This window comes from Poecilia reticulata, chromosome 10 (genome assembly GCF_904066995.2).
Source record: "Poecilia reticulata chromosome 10, P_reticulata-male-v2, whole genome shotgun sequence".
Lineage (NCBI taxonomy): Eukaryota > Metazoa > Chordata > Actinopteri > Cyprinodontiformes > Poeciliidae > Poecilia > Poecilia reticulata.
In genome coordinates, this window is record NC_088839.1 from 19664663 (window position 1) to 19682556 (window position 17894).

General features: G+C 39.2%; 1 protein-coding gene across 4 annotated transcripts; it reads right to left on the bottom strand.

Annotated features, from left to right (window-relative positions):
• Positions 1–52: 52 nt before the first annotated feature.
• On the bottom strand, positions 53–17429 carry ganabb (glucosidase II alpha subunit b). Of its 4 annotated transcripts, none has more exons than XM_008420415.3 (25): positions 17271–17429; positions 16427–16528; positions 16215–16323; positions 13998–14125; positions 13698–13877; positions 13456–13521; positions 11632–11689; positions 11464–11545; positions 11278–11374; positions 11017–11197; positions 10736–10889; positions 10282–10517; positions 9476–9602; positions 9289–9368; positions 8876–9016; positions 8595–8691; positions 8361–8462; positions 7288–7531; positions 6944–7008; positions 5869–5945; positions 5714–5788; positions 5458–5571; positions 5257–5366; positions 4994–5094; positions 53–1363 (listed from the first exon to the last, which is right to left on the bottom strand). In XM_008420415.3, exons 1-25 carry the CDS (start codon positions 17288–17290, stop codon positions 1257–1259), a joined length of 2853 nt encoding a protein of 950 aa, XP_008418637.2. In that variant the 5' UTR covers positions 17291–17429; the 3' UTR covers positions 53–1256. The 4 variants fall into 4 exon arrangements, with proteins under 4 accessions (XP_008418637.2, XP_008418638.2, XP_008418640.2 ...); XM_008420416.3 differs by lacking the exon at positions 17271–17429 and adding an exon at positions 17056–17202; XM_008420418.3 differs by lacking the exon at positions 17271–17429 and adding an exon at positions 16624–16648.
• Positions 17430–17894: the final 465 nt, after the last annotated feature.

The following is a 17894-nucleotide window of genomic DNA, read 5'->3' on the forward strand; positions in this document are numbered from 1 at the left end:
TGAGTCTGAATGTGAAATATAATTTAACAAAAATTACTGGAAGAAATCAGACTTATTTTTCACATTTGGTCAATTTTATTTTCACTTGGTCTCATCTGTTAGAGTACATCAGACAACTTTGACAGCTGAAGTGCAATCACTAACTTCTGTTTTCACCAATTCAAGCCATTGACAAAAAACAATGCAGAGGGAACATTTATGCTCTTGAAAACAGAAAATTGCAGAACCTTCCCTCCTGCAGGTCAGATAATTGAACTTGATGGCAAATTGATGTACATTTTGGATTGATGTTTCTGTAGTTCAGATGGCTTTAAATGGACAACTGTTTAGTTGATCTAATGGTCAAAACCCAAATGAAGATTTCAACTAACGCCTAGGAAACGCATGAAAATCTAATTTCTTAAGGGCTGTAAGTGCATTAAAAGCAGGATATGAAGGGAAATGGCTCAAAAGAGGAAACACATTGTTAGAATCATCCACAGTCAGTGGTTCACTCCCCAGCTTAAAACCCAAACTGTGCGATTAAGAAAATTACTTCAAAATAGAAGCAACAAGAAGAAATAATTTATATTTAGGACTGAGAAACTCAATGACAGGCTGGAATAAAATGATTCGCCGAGGACTGCTAAACAAAGACGTCTTTGTGGTGTTGAAAACAGTTTAAAAAAAACAGCATGATAAAAGATTTGAGCCATAAAGGAGACGGTGGTTAAACTGTCCCTCAACATTTAAATTCGCACGAGGAAAGAAGGCTGAGCCCTTACCTGATTTGACTTTGCCTATTAGAGGAACGATAGATTTCTTCAAATTCAGAAAGGAATCAGCAGTAGGTGGAGTGTGTGATGAGAATGTTAACCTTCATTATAAACACCAACAACCCTTTACAGTGATGCATTTCTTATGAGGCAGACAGTGCGTTAAACCGAGGAAGATTCAGCAGCAAAAAAAGTCCCAAAGTTGACTTGACCCACTCTGTTTCTTCCCTGAAAAACAAACACATTTTCCTATCTAGCAGTAATTTTTTAATCGTTGCCGTCAGATCTTACAGTGTGACTGAACACAAAGAGGAAATGGTAGAGTTCAGTGTCAACGAACTGTGTTAATGTGGATGGAGAATGTGATCTGCGTTTCTGCAGTTACTCTGATGTCCTGCTCTAGTTAGTCTGGAGTATTAATGGAGTCTGTCTAGTCCCTACTCTCTCCATCTCCTCTTGTTTCAGTCTAGTTTGCTCTTTTTCGTCTTCTGTCTCTGGGGGTCACTGCAGGGTCACGGTCCAATCTGCCCCCGCGTTCATGCCGGGCTTGCGGATCGTTAACACAGACATGGAGGCGTCGAAATCAAACTCCAGCTGGTTCTCACCATCTGCAAAAACGAAAAGAGAAAAATATTTACATCCTCTGAAAAGTTTTGCACAGGATCTGATGTGCCAAAGAGCAAAATTGAAAAGTGATTTAGGTGAACTCTTTTGCTTCAAAGTACATCATGATATGAAACTATTTTCTGGCAACACGGTTATTTGTAAAGTTTGTTTCCTGGTCAATTAGACAATACAAGAAGAAACGTTAAGAACTGAAGATTTCTTAGTCTGAACTTTTTATTTGTTAGGACAGTAAAGACCAGAATTCATGATTCAAATGATCTTATTTTAAAGATTTAATGCAGACAAGCTGGTCATAATAAGCGAATACAAAAATAACTGCATTATAAACTAAAACAAGCTTGATAATTTCCACTGTGATGATTCATATTTTTTAAAGGGCAATTTTGTTTATAGATGCTTCATAATCCATTTTACTTTTGATTGTGTATGTTTTTTTCTATCATATTTGGTTGTTTTATTGTTATTTTGGATATTTAAAATGTCTTCCAGTTCCAGGGTGTAGTCCTCTGCATAAAACTAAAGTTTATTAGATTTTGAGAGGGTGAACTAGCATTATTATCCCATTATTATATTGTTGAAAATTGTCTCAAAACATTGCTTATCACAATAATTTTTCAGACAATTTCAGGGCTTAAAGTAAAAAAAACCTGAGCCTGAAACTTATAGTGATGATAGAAATTAACTATACCGTTGCTATTGCCACAGTTTAGTAAAAAGTGCCTTTGAATAGTGCAAACAATTGCTTCTAACAATACAATTAACAAGCTAAACACTCAAATAAGACTTCAGTACATTTTAACTCAAAACAAAATGTAAAATGTCTGTGCCCCAAAGGTTTGCCTTACGGGCAAAAATCCCTCAACATTAAATAAGAGTCCTTTCAGTCAATGTAATTTAGAACATGCAACATTACCAACTAAATCAGTGTTTCTCAACCTTTCGGGCCAGCGCCCCCCCTAGCCTTTATCCAGGTCCCTCACCGCCCCCCAACAAAGAATGTATAGGCTACTTTGCACTGACTATTATTTTATTACCATCACTATTGTAGATGTTTTGATCGTTACGCATTTATCATCAAGATAATTTCCCAGACAACAAAAAAGCCATGTGAATAGAAATTATTTTCACAGGTGTCTGAAAAATTTAATGAACATTCAACTTAAAATTTGTAGGCCTATCAGCAGCCAGTCAGAGTGCAAAAAATATTCTTGTTCTTTGCCATTTTCTAGTTGTTAAATATTCCACAAAATGAGCAGATAAAAGATGTACAACATGCCAGTTTAAACTTTGAACTATTTGCAAAACGACTGAGCTCTGCAACATTAAAACATAGATAGAACTGCAGCTACATTAATCATAGCTCTTCTTCTCTCAGTGTTTGTCAGTTTCTGGTGGTGCAGCTCTGTGCTGCCTCAGGAGAATGGACATCAGAGTATAACCATAAACTTCACCCACATGGCATTTATTGTGCAAACCGGAGCTTTCAGTGGAAAACAAAGTTCCAGATCTTTTAATGCCATACAAATATGAGACAGAACATGGATTATATCTTTATATAACCTGTCTATTGATTATAGATAATTTTACGGACAGAAATTACAAAGAACAAATCTGGTTCTTAATCAATCCTAATGAGTCAAATTGAAGTGTCATGGAGTCATCAGCCTCATGACATTAACGCTGACATAAAAAAAATATTGAAGAAATAAATATATCAAATCTAATTAACATAAATAGTGATCAGTTCTTTACTGTATGGTCTGTAAGATATATTTATTCTCAGTATAGATGTGGTCTCAACAAACCCATGACATTTCAACAATATTTTTACCTTTATCTGGAAATGGTGTCCGTTTATTCTTGCATACGTCCTCTGTATAAGTATGCTCGAAGGTCTTGCCATACCAGTTATTCCTGTTTACTTTAGTTTCTTAGTTTTTTGATTTTGTTCTTCATTCATTTCCATTTAGTTTCATTTATTATATATCTCTCGGTTTATTGCTATGTCCACTTTAGTTTCTTTCCTGTTGCTACATTTATTTGATCGTTTATTGACCATCAGTAATCTTCACTCATCACCTGCTGAGCCGCCTAATCGTCATGTGTTTCACATCATGTGTTGATTTTTTCACTGTTCAGCGTCGGATTCTGTTTTTATGCCATTATTCACATCTAGTTCGTCGCTCCGTTTTATGTCCTGCTTCAGAGTTTAGCGCAATGTGCGCATCGGTTTTTTTTTTTTTTTAACCCCTTAAGGTGCAGGGCTGTCGTGAAACGTATCGATAGGGAAAAGGCAGACTGACATAAACCTTTTAAAACAACAATTTCAGTATTTTGATTATTGAAATTTAAAAGCTGTGTTGTTCTATCGCACCCGTTTCATACCGGACCACTTACAGCACCGGTGTTAACGCTATAAAATTAACGTTCTCCATCATGGTATCACACGTGTAGGGATTTCTTTATTTAAATGGGTTCATTTTTCAGAGGGATACAAAGTATTGTGATTTTAGCAATTACATCTTTATAAGAGCGATTTTCTGTTGTCCTTCCATGGAAGCGGGCAGCATCCAGACGGACAATAAAACACTTTTTAATATAAGTTGCTGCTTTGACATGATCACAGAACTGCCAAAACATATGTACAAAAATTCTCAATAAAACATAAAATATTAGAAAATCAGACACCAGACAAAGTAAATCTCAGCAACGTCATCAGCCAGTGTAACGCTGACCTGATGGTGAAGCTACTAGCAGGAGAGGAGCTGCACCAAAAGCTACAAACACTGAATAGAAGAAGAGCTGCCATCGATAGAGTTGCAGCCAGGCATGATTTAATGTTACGAAATACAGTTTTACCCGGTTGCTCAAAGTCTAAACTGGTATTGTTGTGATTGTAAGGTGTAAAGTTTACCTTCGACCAAACGCCCCCCAAAGGAATCCCAGCGCCCCCCTTTTGTAAAAATTTCCGCCAACTTCCCGTCTTGTCCCCTTTCCTCTAGCCATGCCCAGTGCCACTTGTTTTTAATTCCTTTCTCAAGTAAACGTGTTTCTTTATCGGGGTGAGGCAAACTCCATTTTCTTTCATATCGCATTTGATTTAATCGCTGAACCGAACGCATGCGCTTCTTTTCTATAAACCGTTTTACAGTCACTGGTCAAGAACACGGGAGCTAGAATTCTGATTGGCAGACATCTTTGTCTATTATCTACAGTTCAGTTGAGGCGGGCCGTTTGGTCCAATGCTCGCTTTGCTTGAAAGTCTGGTCCCCAGATGGAGCTCTTAAAGCCCGGAGACTAGTTTGGTTGAGGCGGACCGTTTGGCCAAAAGCCGGAAATCCGGCCCCCGGCCGGAGCTCTTTAAGCCCTGCAATTTATTATGCAGCAAACTTTGTTAATGTGACAGATCAATTAGTTATTTTTCTAGTTTACTTCTAAACTTGAATATTACAATCCTCCAATAACTCTTAAATACAAGAGCTTAAAATAACCACTTTTTAAATGTGTTTTGAATCCATTATTTTTAATCTTAAGCCTCTACCTTCCTATAAAACTCTAAAATCTTTATTTTACATTCCTGCATCATGTGACGAAGAACATCAATCACTCACCAGCAGTTTTAAGAGTAACCATGCTGGGTTTACTGGCTCCCAGTATGATGATGCGTTCCACCCAAGACTTGGTTGTAAACTGGGCGTTTGGTTCAAGGTCACTGTGGGGAAGACAGAGGAACAAATTCAACTTCAAACATGAGGTGTAACCATTACAGTAGTAGATAAATCTGCACTTTTATCATCCTGAGTTTCATTCTTTAGTGTCAAGATCTGAGCTGGAAGAACAGGGAAGAGAGAAACGCTAAAATTATGCAACGCACACAGAGGAGAGGACGCCGTTGGCGAAGGAAAACTTCCTGTGCATCAACTCTTTCTTCTCATAGTTAAAGGTGTGTCCGTCATCGATGTACAGCTCTCCTTCTGCCGTTCTCTGTTGAACAACAGCAGAGCTTTGATTAGAACCACCCAGCAGATTCAGCAGAATCCTGCAGCTGCTCTTAGACGGCGCAAAGTTTCTTTACCCGATTATCAAGAGCCACATACAAAGTGTACGGGTCGTGCTCCATGCAGGTGGAGGACCTGCGGACTCGGAGCTTCCTGGGAATTATGGAGCCGCCGCGCTGGAACACCGGGATCTAGCAAGGAAGCACAAAAAGGCGGCTAAATCAGTGAACTTGTGACAGAATACAGCAGAGGTTAAAAACTACTCTAAAGCAGGAAAATGAGACGTCATTAAAATCCATTGTAACTGTATATTAAATTTTTGTGACGGCTTACGGAGCTCATGGTGACAGGAATGTAAAGGTTTTGGCCGCCGTTGTGCTTCTGGAAGGTGTGGATGTCAAACCAGACCTGAGGACAGACACGCAGGGGGAACCATCACCTCCTGAACTTAAAAACCATCACAACGTGCTGCAGAGCGAGTCGGTCACCTCGTGTTTCCCCGGCAGGTAAGCGGTGACGCCTCTGGCTCCCTCTTCAGTTACAGGATGCACCAACAGGTCTCGGCCTGCAGCAGAAACCAACAAACAGGAGAAACATTATGAATGTTTTACTATCCAAAAATCCTGATTTCATGAGTAAAAAACAACAAGCTACACAGCGAGTCATTTAATTGGTAAAGACCAATTTTAAACCTGCATAGTGTAACATATTTGGCCACAAGATGGCAGCAGAAACAGGTTATTCATTTTCCTTCCATTTTCTAAGCTGAAAAATAAGTTGGACAATCAAAGTGAAGCATCTGCAAACATCTTGTAAGCTAAACTTCTACCTTAAAGACACCAGCAGCCTCTGAAGTAGATGTAATTAGTATTCATTTTCTATAGTTTCTTTCTTTCTGTGTGAAAATGTTCAAATGTTCTTATATTATCATTAGAAAACCAAGATGGCGATCAGAATGAAACATCTTTCAGTCTGACTTGATCAAGACCAACCTTTTGGAAGCTCAAAAACTTGATTTTTTTTGTTGTGAAGTGTGAATTATTCCTGGCTTTATTTTCTGTTTATGCTACAAGAGTAATGACTGCATTTTTGACGAATGACTTGATGCCATTTGTGCAACGTGTGGTTAGTGAATTATTAAACAAGTTTGTGATTAATGTAAACGTAATTAATTTAATCCTCTAATGTATGAGCCAAACAAAAGTTTGGAACATTACTGGTAACTATGCTGAACTTTTTGCTGACCTTATACAGTCACTTATATGATTTTCCACTGGAATATTTTTGGCAAAGACTTGACAAAAGGTAAAAGAAAAAAAAAAAAAAGACTTTTGAACTACTTCCACACTAGATTAATGATTGCGTTACTGTCTGTAATTACATTATATTTATTTATTCATTGCATTTTTGCAATTTTAAATGAAGTAAGAATTAAGAGAAACCAGAGAGAAAACAGCTGCACAATAGTTCTAGGGTAGAACTAGTTTGTAATTAGATTCATGAAATAATCTGATGAAACTCTTCGTACTCATTACAGAGAGAGATTTGCGTTTTGTGCCTCACCGAGCAAAAACTCATCATCCAGAGCAAAAGTAGCAGGATCCTGGGGATACTCCACCCAAAGTGGCCTGCAACAGACAGACACCAGACAAGTCAGATTATTATTTACCTGAAAAAAGCTTTTCTGTGCAGTAGGACAACATCTTTCTTGTTTTAAGAAAAAAACCAAAGTAGGGATAATAATGCAGCAATCGCTTTTATATTCGTCTCCTTGATCGTTTAGCTCAAAGATTTAAACAAAAAAATCTTCCTGATGAACAATAATTGCATCATGTTACAAATGAACACCTCACTCCTCTGAGCATCAGCGATACACATGAGAGGGAAAGAGCTTTCCCTGTCCTCACCTCATGACGGGTTCTCCAGTGTGATATGCGAGGTAGAACAGCTGGTACCAGTAAGGCAAGAACGTGTAGCGCTGGCGAATGACTTCGCGGATCAGAGCCGTGTTTTCTGGACCAAACAGCCAGGGCTCGCGGCGCGGCGTGTCCAGGTGGGCGTGGGCCCGGAAGAAGGGCTGGTACGCCCCCGTCTGGTACCAGCGCACCAGCAGCTCGGTGCTTGGCGACTTAAAGAACCCGCCGACATCAGCTGTGGAATAAAAACAGTCTTTTATTAATCCCACAGTGGGGAAATTCACTTGAATAAAAAAAAAAAAAATCTAAAAACAATATGAACTGTGCATATAAAGTTATCTACAGATAAAATTAAAACTAAATAGAAACCTGAGATCAGAGAGATTTTTAAACACAGAATATGTTTTGTATGATCATTGCACAACTTTACATTTAGTTTAGGAAACTGACTTTTCAATCCAAAGGGTTTGATTAAAAGCAACAAACTGATCTTCAAGCTTTTTCTCAAACCAGATCTCATTTTGTTTTAAACACAAATTAATTAATTTCAATAAAGTCTGAACAGCTGGCAGCATAATTCAAGCCAAACATAACTGAAAAATAACTGCCGCTTCATTAGTGGGGGAACTTCTGCCATCACTATGGCAACAGAGCAGACCTGTTTCCATAGTGACATTACCAAACACTGCAGGGTGTTAAATTGGATTATTTCCACAGTGCTGATAAGAATTATTATTTTACTCAACCAAGGCAGGTTTCTGTAATTATTAATGAGGTAAATGTTAAACTTCAACAACTTCATGCTTTATTTTTTGTAAAGTACATGAAGTATAAAAATAACATGAATATACTTTATTGGTCCCCAAAGGGAAATTGTTTATTTGTTGACAAGCTACTCAATTCAAATATAAATAAAAACATAAGGGACATAAAATTAATAATGCAAGTAATTTAAATAAGATCCCAAAAAACAAAAAAACAACAAGTATGTTAAAGTAATTGCAGTAATTTTCTTAAAAAGCCAAATATAACCATCAACCTAAGCTGTGTGTTTATGAACTCACCACCACAGAAGGAGATTCCCACCAGGCCCAGACTCAGACACATGGGGATAGAGATCTTCAGATGGTCCCACTCTGCAGCGTTGTCTCCGGTCCACACAGCACCTGCATCCAAAAAAAAACAAAACACATTTTACATATAAAAAGGCTGGTCTAATGTTGTATGTTTCATCTTTGTAACAGATGTTGAGTCGACGTTAGCGGGTAATCTGAAGGTAAAGGTGCTGGCGGCCTCACCATAGCGCTGGGAACCAGCAAAGAAAGCTCTGGTGAGGACAAAAGGTCTCTCGACTCCCCCAGACCTCTCAATCAGACCCTCTGCTGTGGCCCTGTGCTGCAGGCCGGGAAAACAGAGAATTTCATCACTACTTTACATTTCCTAACAAGATCATTTCTAGCAAAAAGTAGACGTACCAAATATAGTTACAATAAATCACTCTTTCCATATTTAGTTAGAATCAAAAAAGACAGAAGAGTGGCCTAAAAATCATAGTGTGACTCGGTTTAAACTCGCTCACCACATAAAGGCCGTATAAGTTGTGCACGTCGCGGTGCTCCCAGGACTCGTGCATCGCGTCTTTGTGCATGGTGACCTCCGGCCCGTTGAACACGGACGGCTCATTCATGTCGTTCCATGTATACAAGTTCTCCATGGTGCCCTGCACAGCGGACACACTCTGTTTAATCTAAACTATGACACAAAACAACCTAAAAACTGTGAAACAATGCAATAAGTTCCAGGGTGGTAATCATGTCTGAGCCTCAAATGTAAGCAAAGAGAGTTGTGTTGTGAATGTTTCCAAAGTTGAATTAGTTGCCAACATTTAATAAAACGCAGCTTCTAATTGAGCCTCGTTTTCTAGCTTTACCCTGCACAGCTGAATGGTTCATATTATTTACAACAATACAAACCTCCACATGAGCAACTCACCTCATACTGATCGTACGCAAACTGGCTGGCCCACCAGGCCCTCATGTCAGGACGGGTGAAGTCTGGATAACCTGCACTCCCTATTTATTCATCAGCAGCGAAGGAAAACAGAAGAGAAGATGAACAAATCTGGTTTTAATCTCTAGAAAAAAAAAATAAAACCATGCCAGAGTTGTAGGAGTCTTACCAGGCCAGCACCAGCCTTCGTAGTCTCCGCCATCTTTATTCTTCACATAGAAACCCCGAGAGCGGATCTCGTTGTGGATCTTGTAGTTTGTGTCCACTTTGATGTGAGGGTCGACGATCGCAACCATCTGGAAGGAATAAAACGTGCTGAGCTTCAAGCCAACAGAGTTTAAAATCTACTTCTAAAGCTCTAAAGATGCATAAAACATTTAGGCACATTTTAATTTCAGAGCTCTTCACTTTTCCAGATTCAGATTTCTATGTTTCCAACAGGTTTTAGAATGTTCTGGATATTTAAGTGCAAAACTTTTATCTCAAATCCACAAATCAGGAAAATAGAGCAACATGGTAAATAGATATTCTGCTCCTTTTTAATAGAATCTGGACAAAAATGGATAAAACAGATTTATCAAACCTGGGTTTTATTAACCTGCAGATTCTAAAAGAAGAAAAGAAGATTTCAAGTCTGGAAAACCTTTTGTTCATTTCTGAATGATTTGGCTTCACAATGAAACCAGACAATAAATTTCTTACAATGGTAAATAAATTTAAATTACTACAAACTTAAATATATATATATATATATATATATATATATATATATATATATATCTCAATCTATTACTGCCCGTCTCTTTCAAGAATCTCTGTTTTGTCTATTAGGTAATTCAACAATTATTTAAAATAGATAAATATCGAGATTTGGAAAAGGATAAAAAACAAACTCCAGATTTCATAAGAACTCTTGAGGGTCTTAATAAACAAATATAATAATCTGTGAATAACAGACCATCTTGTCAGCTGTACCTTGCGTTTCTTGTCCTGGAGACCCTGCAGCATCTCCTTTGGTGATGCAAACTTGTGAGGATCCCAGGTGAAGTAGCGCTTCCCGTCTGTGTGCTCAATATCGAGCCAAATGAAGTCGTAGGGGATGTCGTGCTCGTCGAAGCCGGCGTCCACTGAGCGCACGTCTTCCTGGTCGTTGTAGTTCCAGCGGCACTGGTGGTATCCCAGTGAGGCCAAAGGGGGGAAGGCCTGAGTGCCTGAGGGGCAGAAGGACCAAAGAGGTCAGACACAAGATGATCTCTGCCATCTGGTTGCAAGAAATGGATATAATTGTTGCAGATGTTTTTAACTATTTTTCTCATTTGCAAATCAACAATTCTGAGAGTCGCCATTTAAAATCTACTCAGAAGGAGCCAAAAGGTAACATGAAACCAAGGAAATTAAAGCTTATATCTCATTTCATGTTCTTTCTCACCTGTTAGAGAGGCGTACTGAGAGAAGACGTCTCTGGGAGTCGGTCCCAGCATGAGGAAGACATCTATGATTCCACTTTCTGAGATCCAACGAACATCCGTCTGTGGCGTCTCGCTGGAGCCCTGGACATAATCCAGCATTTTTCCAAACACCGTCTGGAGAAATGAACAGAATGGGCTTTGGAAATTCCCCAGACTCATTTTCAAAATCTTTGTGGCTTTAAGAGGAAACCAGGAAGTGAATGCTGCTGGTTAATCTCTGGTCAGGGAGAGCAGACTTTACCTTTCCTGCTGTGTTTGAACTTATATCCACCCAGGTTTCTGCAGCGTTGAGCCAGAAGATGCCCATAGTACGCCGAGCGTTGTGAGATAACATCACTGGGACTGATCCATACAGGGCCATCGGGTTATACAGTTCATACTGGAAAACATCCAGGTTATACAGACGATACGGATCCCCACTACTGAAAACAAAACCAGAGGGATTCACGTGTCACTTCTGCGTTTGAGGCTTTGATAGACGAAACCTGCAGCTGGGACTCACTCTGTTGTTTTAAGCTTGAGGCTGTCTCCGTGTTCTGGGATGCCGTAAACGTGCTCCACGCCTGGCAACGAAAAGTCTAAACTAACGGCAGAAGGACCTGAGGAGAGAGACGACGGGTAAAACATTTCGACTCTCATCCTTTCTCATACAAACACCTTCAGCTAAAGCTAAAACTGCATGCTGTACCGCTCGGTTTGCTGTCTGTGTGCGTTTTAAACGTCTCCTCCCACATCCCGTCTTCTACTTTCTCTTCCTCTTCTTTTGCAGTCTGGTAGTCAAAAGGCAAAAATAGTCACGGAGGAGCAGAAACCACGAGATAAAACCTAAAGAGCCAAACAATGAATCTCCAAATACCTCGGCCGGGTTCGCCGGGTCTGTCCCCTCTTTGTTCTCAGCCTCCGGGTCGGCTTGACTGCTCAGAGCGAAGGATGGACAGAAAAAAAAAAAAAAAAAAAAAAAAAAAAAAAAAGAGCGTCACTTTGGCCACCGTCTCATGAGAGGTAATAATATGCTGAGATAACTAAACTATAGTTAAAGGTAAATAAAACAACATGGAACAGGGTGCAGGATTAATGATTGTCCCCTCACTGCAGAGACGACTAAATAAAACTACAAAACAGAGTGATCTAGCTTTGATCACAAATATGGACTAAACAACTCCCTGCCTTGTGGCTACTTCAGGCTTGGTATTGAAAGACCAGAGCTCAACACGTTGCAGCGTACACCACCTTAAAACCCCCCAGATAGAACTGAGAAGATCCAAAAACACCAGAGTTTAACCCTAGCAGCAGCTCAAAAAAAAAAAAAGAAAGAAAAATCCTTGAGCTGTAGAAATATGTGATGTTGAGCAGTAAACTTGCAGTGGGCAGCCGGCCCGACCTGTTAATGTCCAGAGGAAGCGATTTAAAATGACCTTGAATTAAAGCAAAACTGCAATCAGAAGTAGAACCACAAAGAGAGATGTTGCTGACAGGAGCTGATCAGCAAAGCCTGAGGGGACAGACTGCATGTGGGCTCAGACAGACATTCAGTATGGGAACTTGAGTATTTATAACGCTTTAACTTTGAGACAGAGCAACACGGAGTCATCATTAGTGCTAGCTACAAGGCTAAAGGTTTCAAGGGTAAAATAATTTGACAACTATTCCACAAAACTGGTCTTTCTGGAGAAGAGTCAAGAATAAAAAGTGTTCAAAGAAAGGCAAACTTTTCCAATTCACAACATAGGAGAGAGTGCATACATAAAGGTTTATGGCTTATACTCAAAAGGTTGGTGTGATAACAACCTGCACGTCTCCCTGAATGCACCACAGGAATGCTTTTCTTCAGAAGGAGGCTGATCAAGAAAATACTAGAGCTGCAACTAGCGATTATTTTATTAATCAATCATTCTATTGGTTATTCTGATGATTAATCAAATTAAAAAAAAATGGGCACAATCTACAGAAGCTTTTTTTATACTTGAAAACTGCTGTTTACATTGTCGCTCTCCATCCAATCTGACTGAGCTTGGTCAGTTCTATGAAGATAAATTCCGTCTCTAGATGTATAAAGCTGGTGGACACAAACTGAAAGACTCAACTGGAATCACAACAAAACCTGTTTCTATAATGTAACGGTGATGCATACTAATACATGCCACACTTTTCAGATCTAAAAACTTTAGATCAAATTGCTTTACTTCTACTTAATAACTAACTATATCCCACTCTGTGTTGCTCATCAGATAAATTCTCAATAAAGTAGTTTGTGGCTGTAATGTGAGAAAGTTTAAGAGTTATTAATACTCAAATCTACACCTTCCATTCTTTACTTGCCACATGTTGTAAATCAAGCAGTTAAAAGATTTGGATCAGATCATCAGACGACCTACTGCTGTGACAATGAATGAGTTAACGGTTTCAAAACAATCTGTTTAAATCAATGCCAGAGCTAAAATTTAACCGTGCATATTTTTCTAATGATCAGATTGATTTTTTTAAGTGTCTGAATGTGAGGATGACTCAGTTTTAAAACTATATCCAAACACCTCCATGCACACAGTCACCCACACACACCCTAACCTACAGTCACATTAATTTCAGGGTAAATAAACTTGGTGTGATGGGAGACCCTGTGTCTTATGTAACTACGGGCAGCAGAGGCACAAGGAACAGAATACACATTAAGGGTCTTTACCTAGAGAATACCCTCTTGATATTATCCCACACGCTAGCCACTGTGCTAGTTACTTTATAGGAGAAACTAGGATGATAGGGAGAAAAGGACAGAACAACGAGTCAGAGACAGCACTGAAAAAACAAACCATATCATGGGAACAGAAACTGAATTTATCCACAGAGTGGCGTCGTGGATAAAAAAAAAAGAAAGACAGGGCTTTGTGTGGAAGTGTGTGTGTGTGTGTGTGTGTGGACTCTCACGTGTCCTTGCGCATCCTCAGGTGCTCAAAACCGAGCAGGCCTCGCGAGTTCAGGGACATCAGGACATCGCGTCCCTCCACGATGTCGAGCCTGAAGGGCCGGGCGCTGACGATAACCCGCTGGGACTCCGCTCCCAGGGACAGCACCACCCCGTTCTCGTCCTGGGACAGGAGAGACAGACTGGGACGGAGGGAAAACTTCCAATTAGGGGACAAGTACTCTGAATTAGTGGAATTAAACTTTCGACTCGGACTAAAAACGAATCCGCCACGCAGTAGGGAAATCTCATGAAACACTCACGGCTCGGTCGGCGGCTCCCTGATGAGCACGTCTGGGACTTCATAACGAGGCTTCAGAGGCTTCAGCTCGTTAATCTTCACCCTCGTTATGTTTCCCTGGAGACGGTAGAGCTCGAGCAGAAGACGCACCTGAAAGCAGAGATCAGCAGATTTCTCTTCAACACCGCAGCAACATCGCTGATTGGACTGAGCCAGAAACACAAGGAACTCGCTGCAATTTCAACTTTTGCCATAGAAAGCATTTCATGCAGTTTGACTGCATGGAGAACAAACCGCAGCTCTGATGATAGCAAGTCATACTTAATCCAATTGAAAGGTCATTCTTGATGTTTCTGTGAAGGAATGTTGCCTTGAGGCAGATCTGACCGACACAATGATGTGCTTTTAATCTGCTAAAATCATATTTCCACATGTGTGATGTTTAACTTCTTGGAACTAACTTTTATTTAGTCTCTGCAAAAATATTTAGAAAAGGTTCAGCCTTCCTTTCTTACTGTGAACAACAGACTATTAGTTTATTTTAACAAGCCTGGTGGTGGAAAAAGAAAAGCACAGCTGCAGTGATGTCTACAGTTTTAAGTAATAAAATGATTTAGTAATAATTATATTCTAAAATGATTCAAATTCAACTTAAAGTTCAGATTCCACACACTAACAAAATATTGATCAAATAAAGATTAAGGCAAAAGAAAAAAAGTGTAAAGTCTGTGCAGAAAAACTAAATATGCTCCAGAATTCTGCAATTAGGTCAAAATTTAAGAATAATCAAATAAATCTGAGACTGATTTTGTATGACTATGATGCCTTAATTTCATTCATTCTTGTTTTAGCCAAGCAGTCAGCCATACTTCACAGCTGCTTCAATTAACAGTGTTTATAATATTCAGAGTTTTGCCCATTCAAATCGTTTCATCTGATCTCCCTGTTATTTTTAAGCGTCTGATCACGCCACACACAGTATAGTGGTAATAAAGTTTTGTTCCCTTATCTTTTCCTGACTATTGTAACATGTTGGGTCTTACCTTTTAATCCTGTTGCAGATTTACTAGAATAGTTAGAAGAGTACTTTCCATTACCACAACTATAGTAGCTTTGAAAATTGTGATTCAATATGGGGGGCATCAGATTAGATTAACTAGTGCTCGACTAGTCGCAAGTTTTAAAGCAGAGTTCATTCAATAAATAATTTCTCCAAGCAGATGAAATTTGCTGTACATATTCTGTAGGTAACAAAGCCTGTCATTTACCATGGAGTCTCTTCTGCATTTCTACGACGGCGACTAGTCAAAGTCGACTTTCATCACTTTAAAAATATGTACACATTAGTTATATATTACAGAGCTCCCATATGATGCATCAAATATCAAGGTGCTACCTTTATAATGTTGAACATACTTGTGCATTTTATGAATCTGAAACAGAAAGATGTGCAAGTCAATAACTGAAAACCATTGTGTCTTAATGGTTTGAATGGAAAACGTGGGAGTCTTGGAAATTACAGCTGATGTTAAATCCATCTTTGTGAAAAAGTTACTGTTTCAGTGATGTTTAGAGTTAACTACTGTTGGGTTAAATATGTGAATATTAACCCTATGTTTCAGGCAGGCAATGTTTAACTAAAAAAATAGCAGCACATAATTTAAATACTGTAGAATATAAGTTAAAAGCTTTATAAAAAAATCATGGGTCAATTTTCATTAATGTAAGAATGTTAATTTTTCTTTGTAAGCTATTTCACTTTAGATTAGATTTATGTTTAGAGTAAAAGTAAAGGCAAACTTATGTTTTAGTAAGATATCCTCCCCCTTCTGCCAACCCGGTATTGAATCTATTACACGTGCAATAATCGTGACTAAAAGTCCCAGAGTTCTACAACATAAGAGCATTTCCTTAAAGATTACAAGATTTACCCAATTCTTAAAATAGAAAAGTTTTAGATCCATTTTTATCTTTAAAACCCTTAATGCAGTGGTTCTTAACCTGGGTTCGATCGAACCCCAGGGGTTCGGCGGAGCCTCTGCCGCGGAAGTAAAGCCTCATCATCATCAGTGCCGTGGGGGTGGTAACACAACTAATATAATTACATTAATAATTACATCAGAATACCGCAAAGTCTATTATTCATAAATTTTTCATTCTCTTAAGAATGTAGAGCTAATTAAATTTACATTAAGGCTTAATGTAAATGTACCCAAGTGATCATCCAACTTTAATCTACCTTGTTATTGTCATTGATGAGCTGCAGGGTGAGCCTGGTGTTGGTCAGCTCCATGGTTTCCAGGAGGGCCCGATAAGGGGACTCTCCGGGCTTCATCGCTCGCTGGCGCCTGGCACAAGGTAAAAACAGGCATCAGTCATAAATCAGGCATGTGCTTTGTATTTGAAAATGTGCCTTTCAGTAAATTCATCACTTTTCCATGTTCCACTCACTTGCAGAAAGCACTTTGGTCGCAGGTCTTGAAGTTGCCCTTGTCCACAGCCCAGGACCCACTGAGGCACACGGCCACCCAGAGCAACAAGACAGGCCCCATCCTGCGGAGGAAAAACCAACAGCACATCTCCAGTTCATGCACTCTGGTTTGATTGAGCAATAGCCAAATAATTACCCGAGGGGACGCTCTACAAACCTGAGGAGGAGCTGTTAAACCACACACCTGAACTTTGAGCTCGTTGTGATTATAAAATACGCCCTTAAATCAATTGTAGTTAAATCTTTACCATTTAAATCCTGCAACCACACGAAGTGTATTCAAATAGAGTGCTGAACACTGCTTTTTGAATTTTAAAAGGGCAAAACTACATCGAACGCGTCTCTTTATTCCTGTCAAATCTTACCGATGCAAATTAACGTGTTTGGACTATTGCCAAGACCGTATTAGCTAACACAGCGGCTAACGACTGCTAAAATTAATCTGTGCCCATATTAATTTAAAAAACACGTTACATACTGGTTAAACGAAATAACCGCAACACTATACGACTCTTTGGTTGAGCAATACATGAGTGACAACTGTAAGAGTACGAATAAGTTCTGTTAATCAGAACACTATCATGCTAACCTTGCTAACATCCTGCCGAGCCGCTAATTCAATTGAAACGGAGATGGAGACTTTTCCACTAGTACTGGGCTCCTTCACGGCGTCCAAACCTTTAATGACTTCTGCATTTACTAAATTCAACCCAAAACTTATAATCCCTGCCAGCAAGCTAAGAAAAACCGAATGAAAGCGGTGAAAAATAAAGAATAAAAAGAGCGGAACTGCTCCGTCTTTACCTCTCAGTGAAGGTGGCCATCTCGATTCGGATCCCGTTTGGCTCCGCCCCCTTTCACTCTGCAACAAAGATCGTTTAAAAAGGAAGATTCTCAGCAAATGACCTAAAAATGAGTGCTCAATTTTTAATCCAACAACAAACCGAGAGGGAGGATTAATATAAAAGTCAGTCATTTATTTATGCGAATAATGTTTAATGGAGCAGACATGGGAACTTCTTGGGAATATTTATCCTCTCAGGGTCGGACACGTCACCTCCAAGATCCACTCAGTGAAGCGCACACATTCATCCCGGATTTGTCACGTTGGATTTATTTCAGGCTATTGTGGTGCTCAATATAAACTGTGCCTGTTGGCTGCAAGAGCCACCTAGTGTTCTTAGATCGTTGCTATGAGTTAAAGTGTAACCTTACCTGTAAAATTGACATATAAATCAATCTGAACTTTTTTATACTTTATTCTGTTTATATTTTTTGGCCAAATTAAATTCAAAAGTACTTTATCAACCCCAAAGGGAACTTAAATGTTGTAGGTGGTTATACCAGGCTCTTCAGTGGTGTTGTAGATGGCTGTGGTCAAGAAGAATTTCCAGAAGCAGTCTGAATTATAGCGAATCTGAAGAAGAT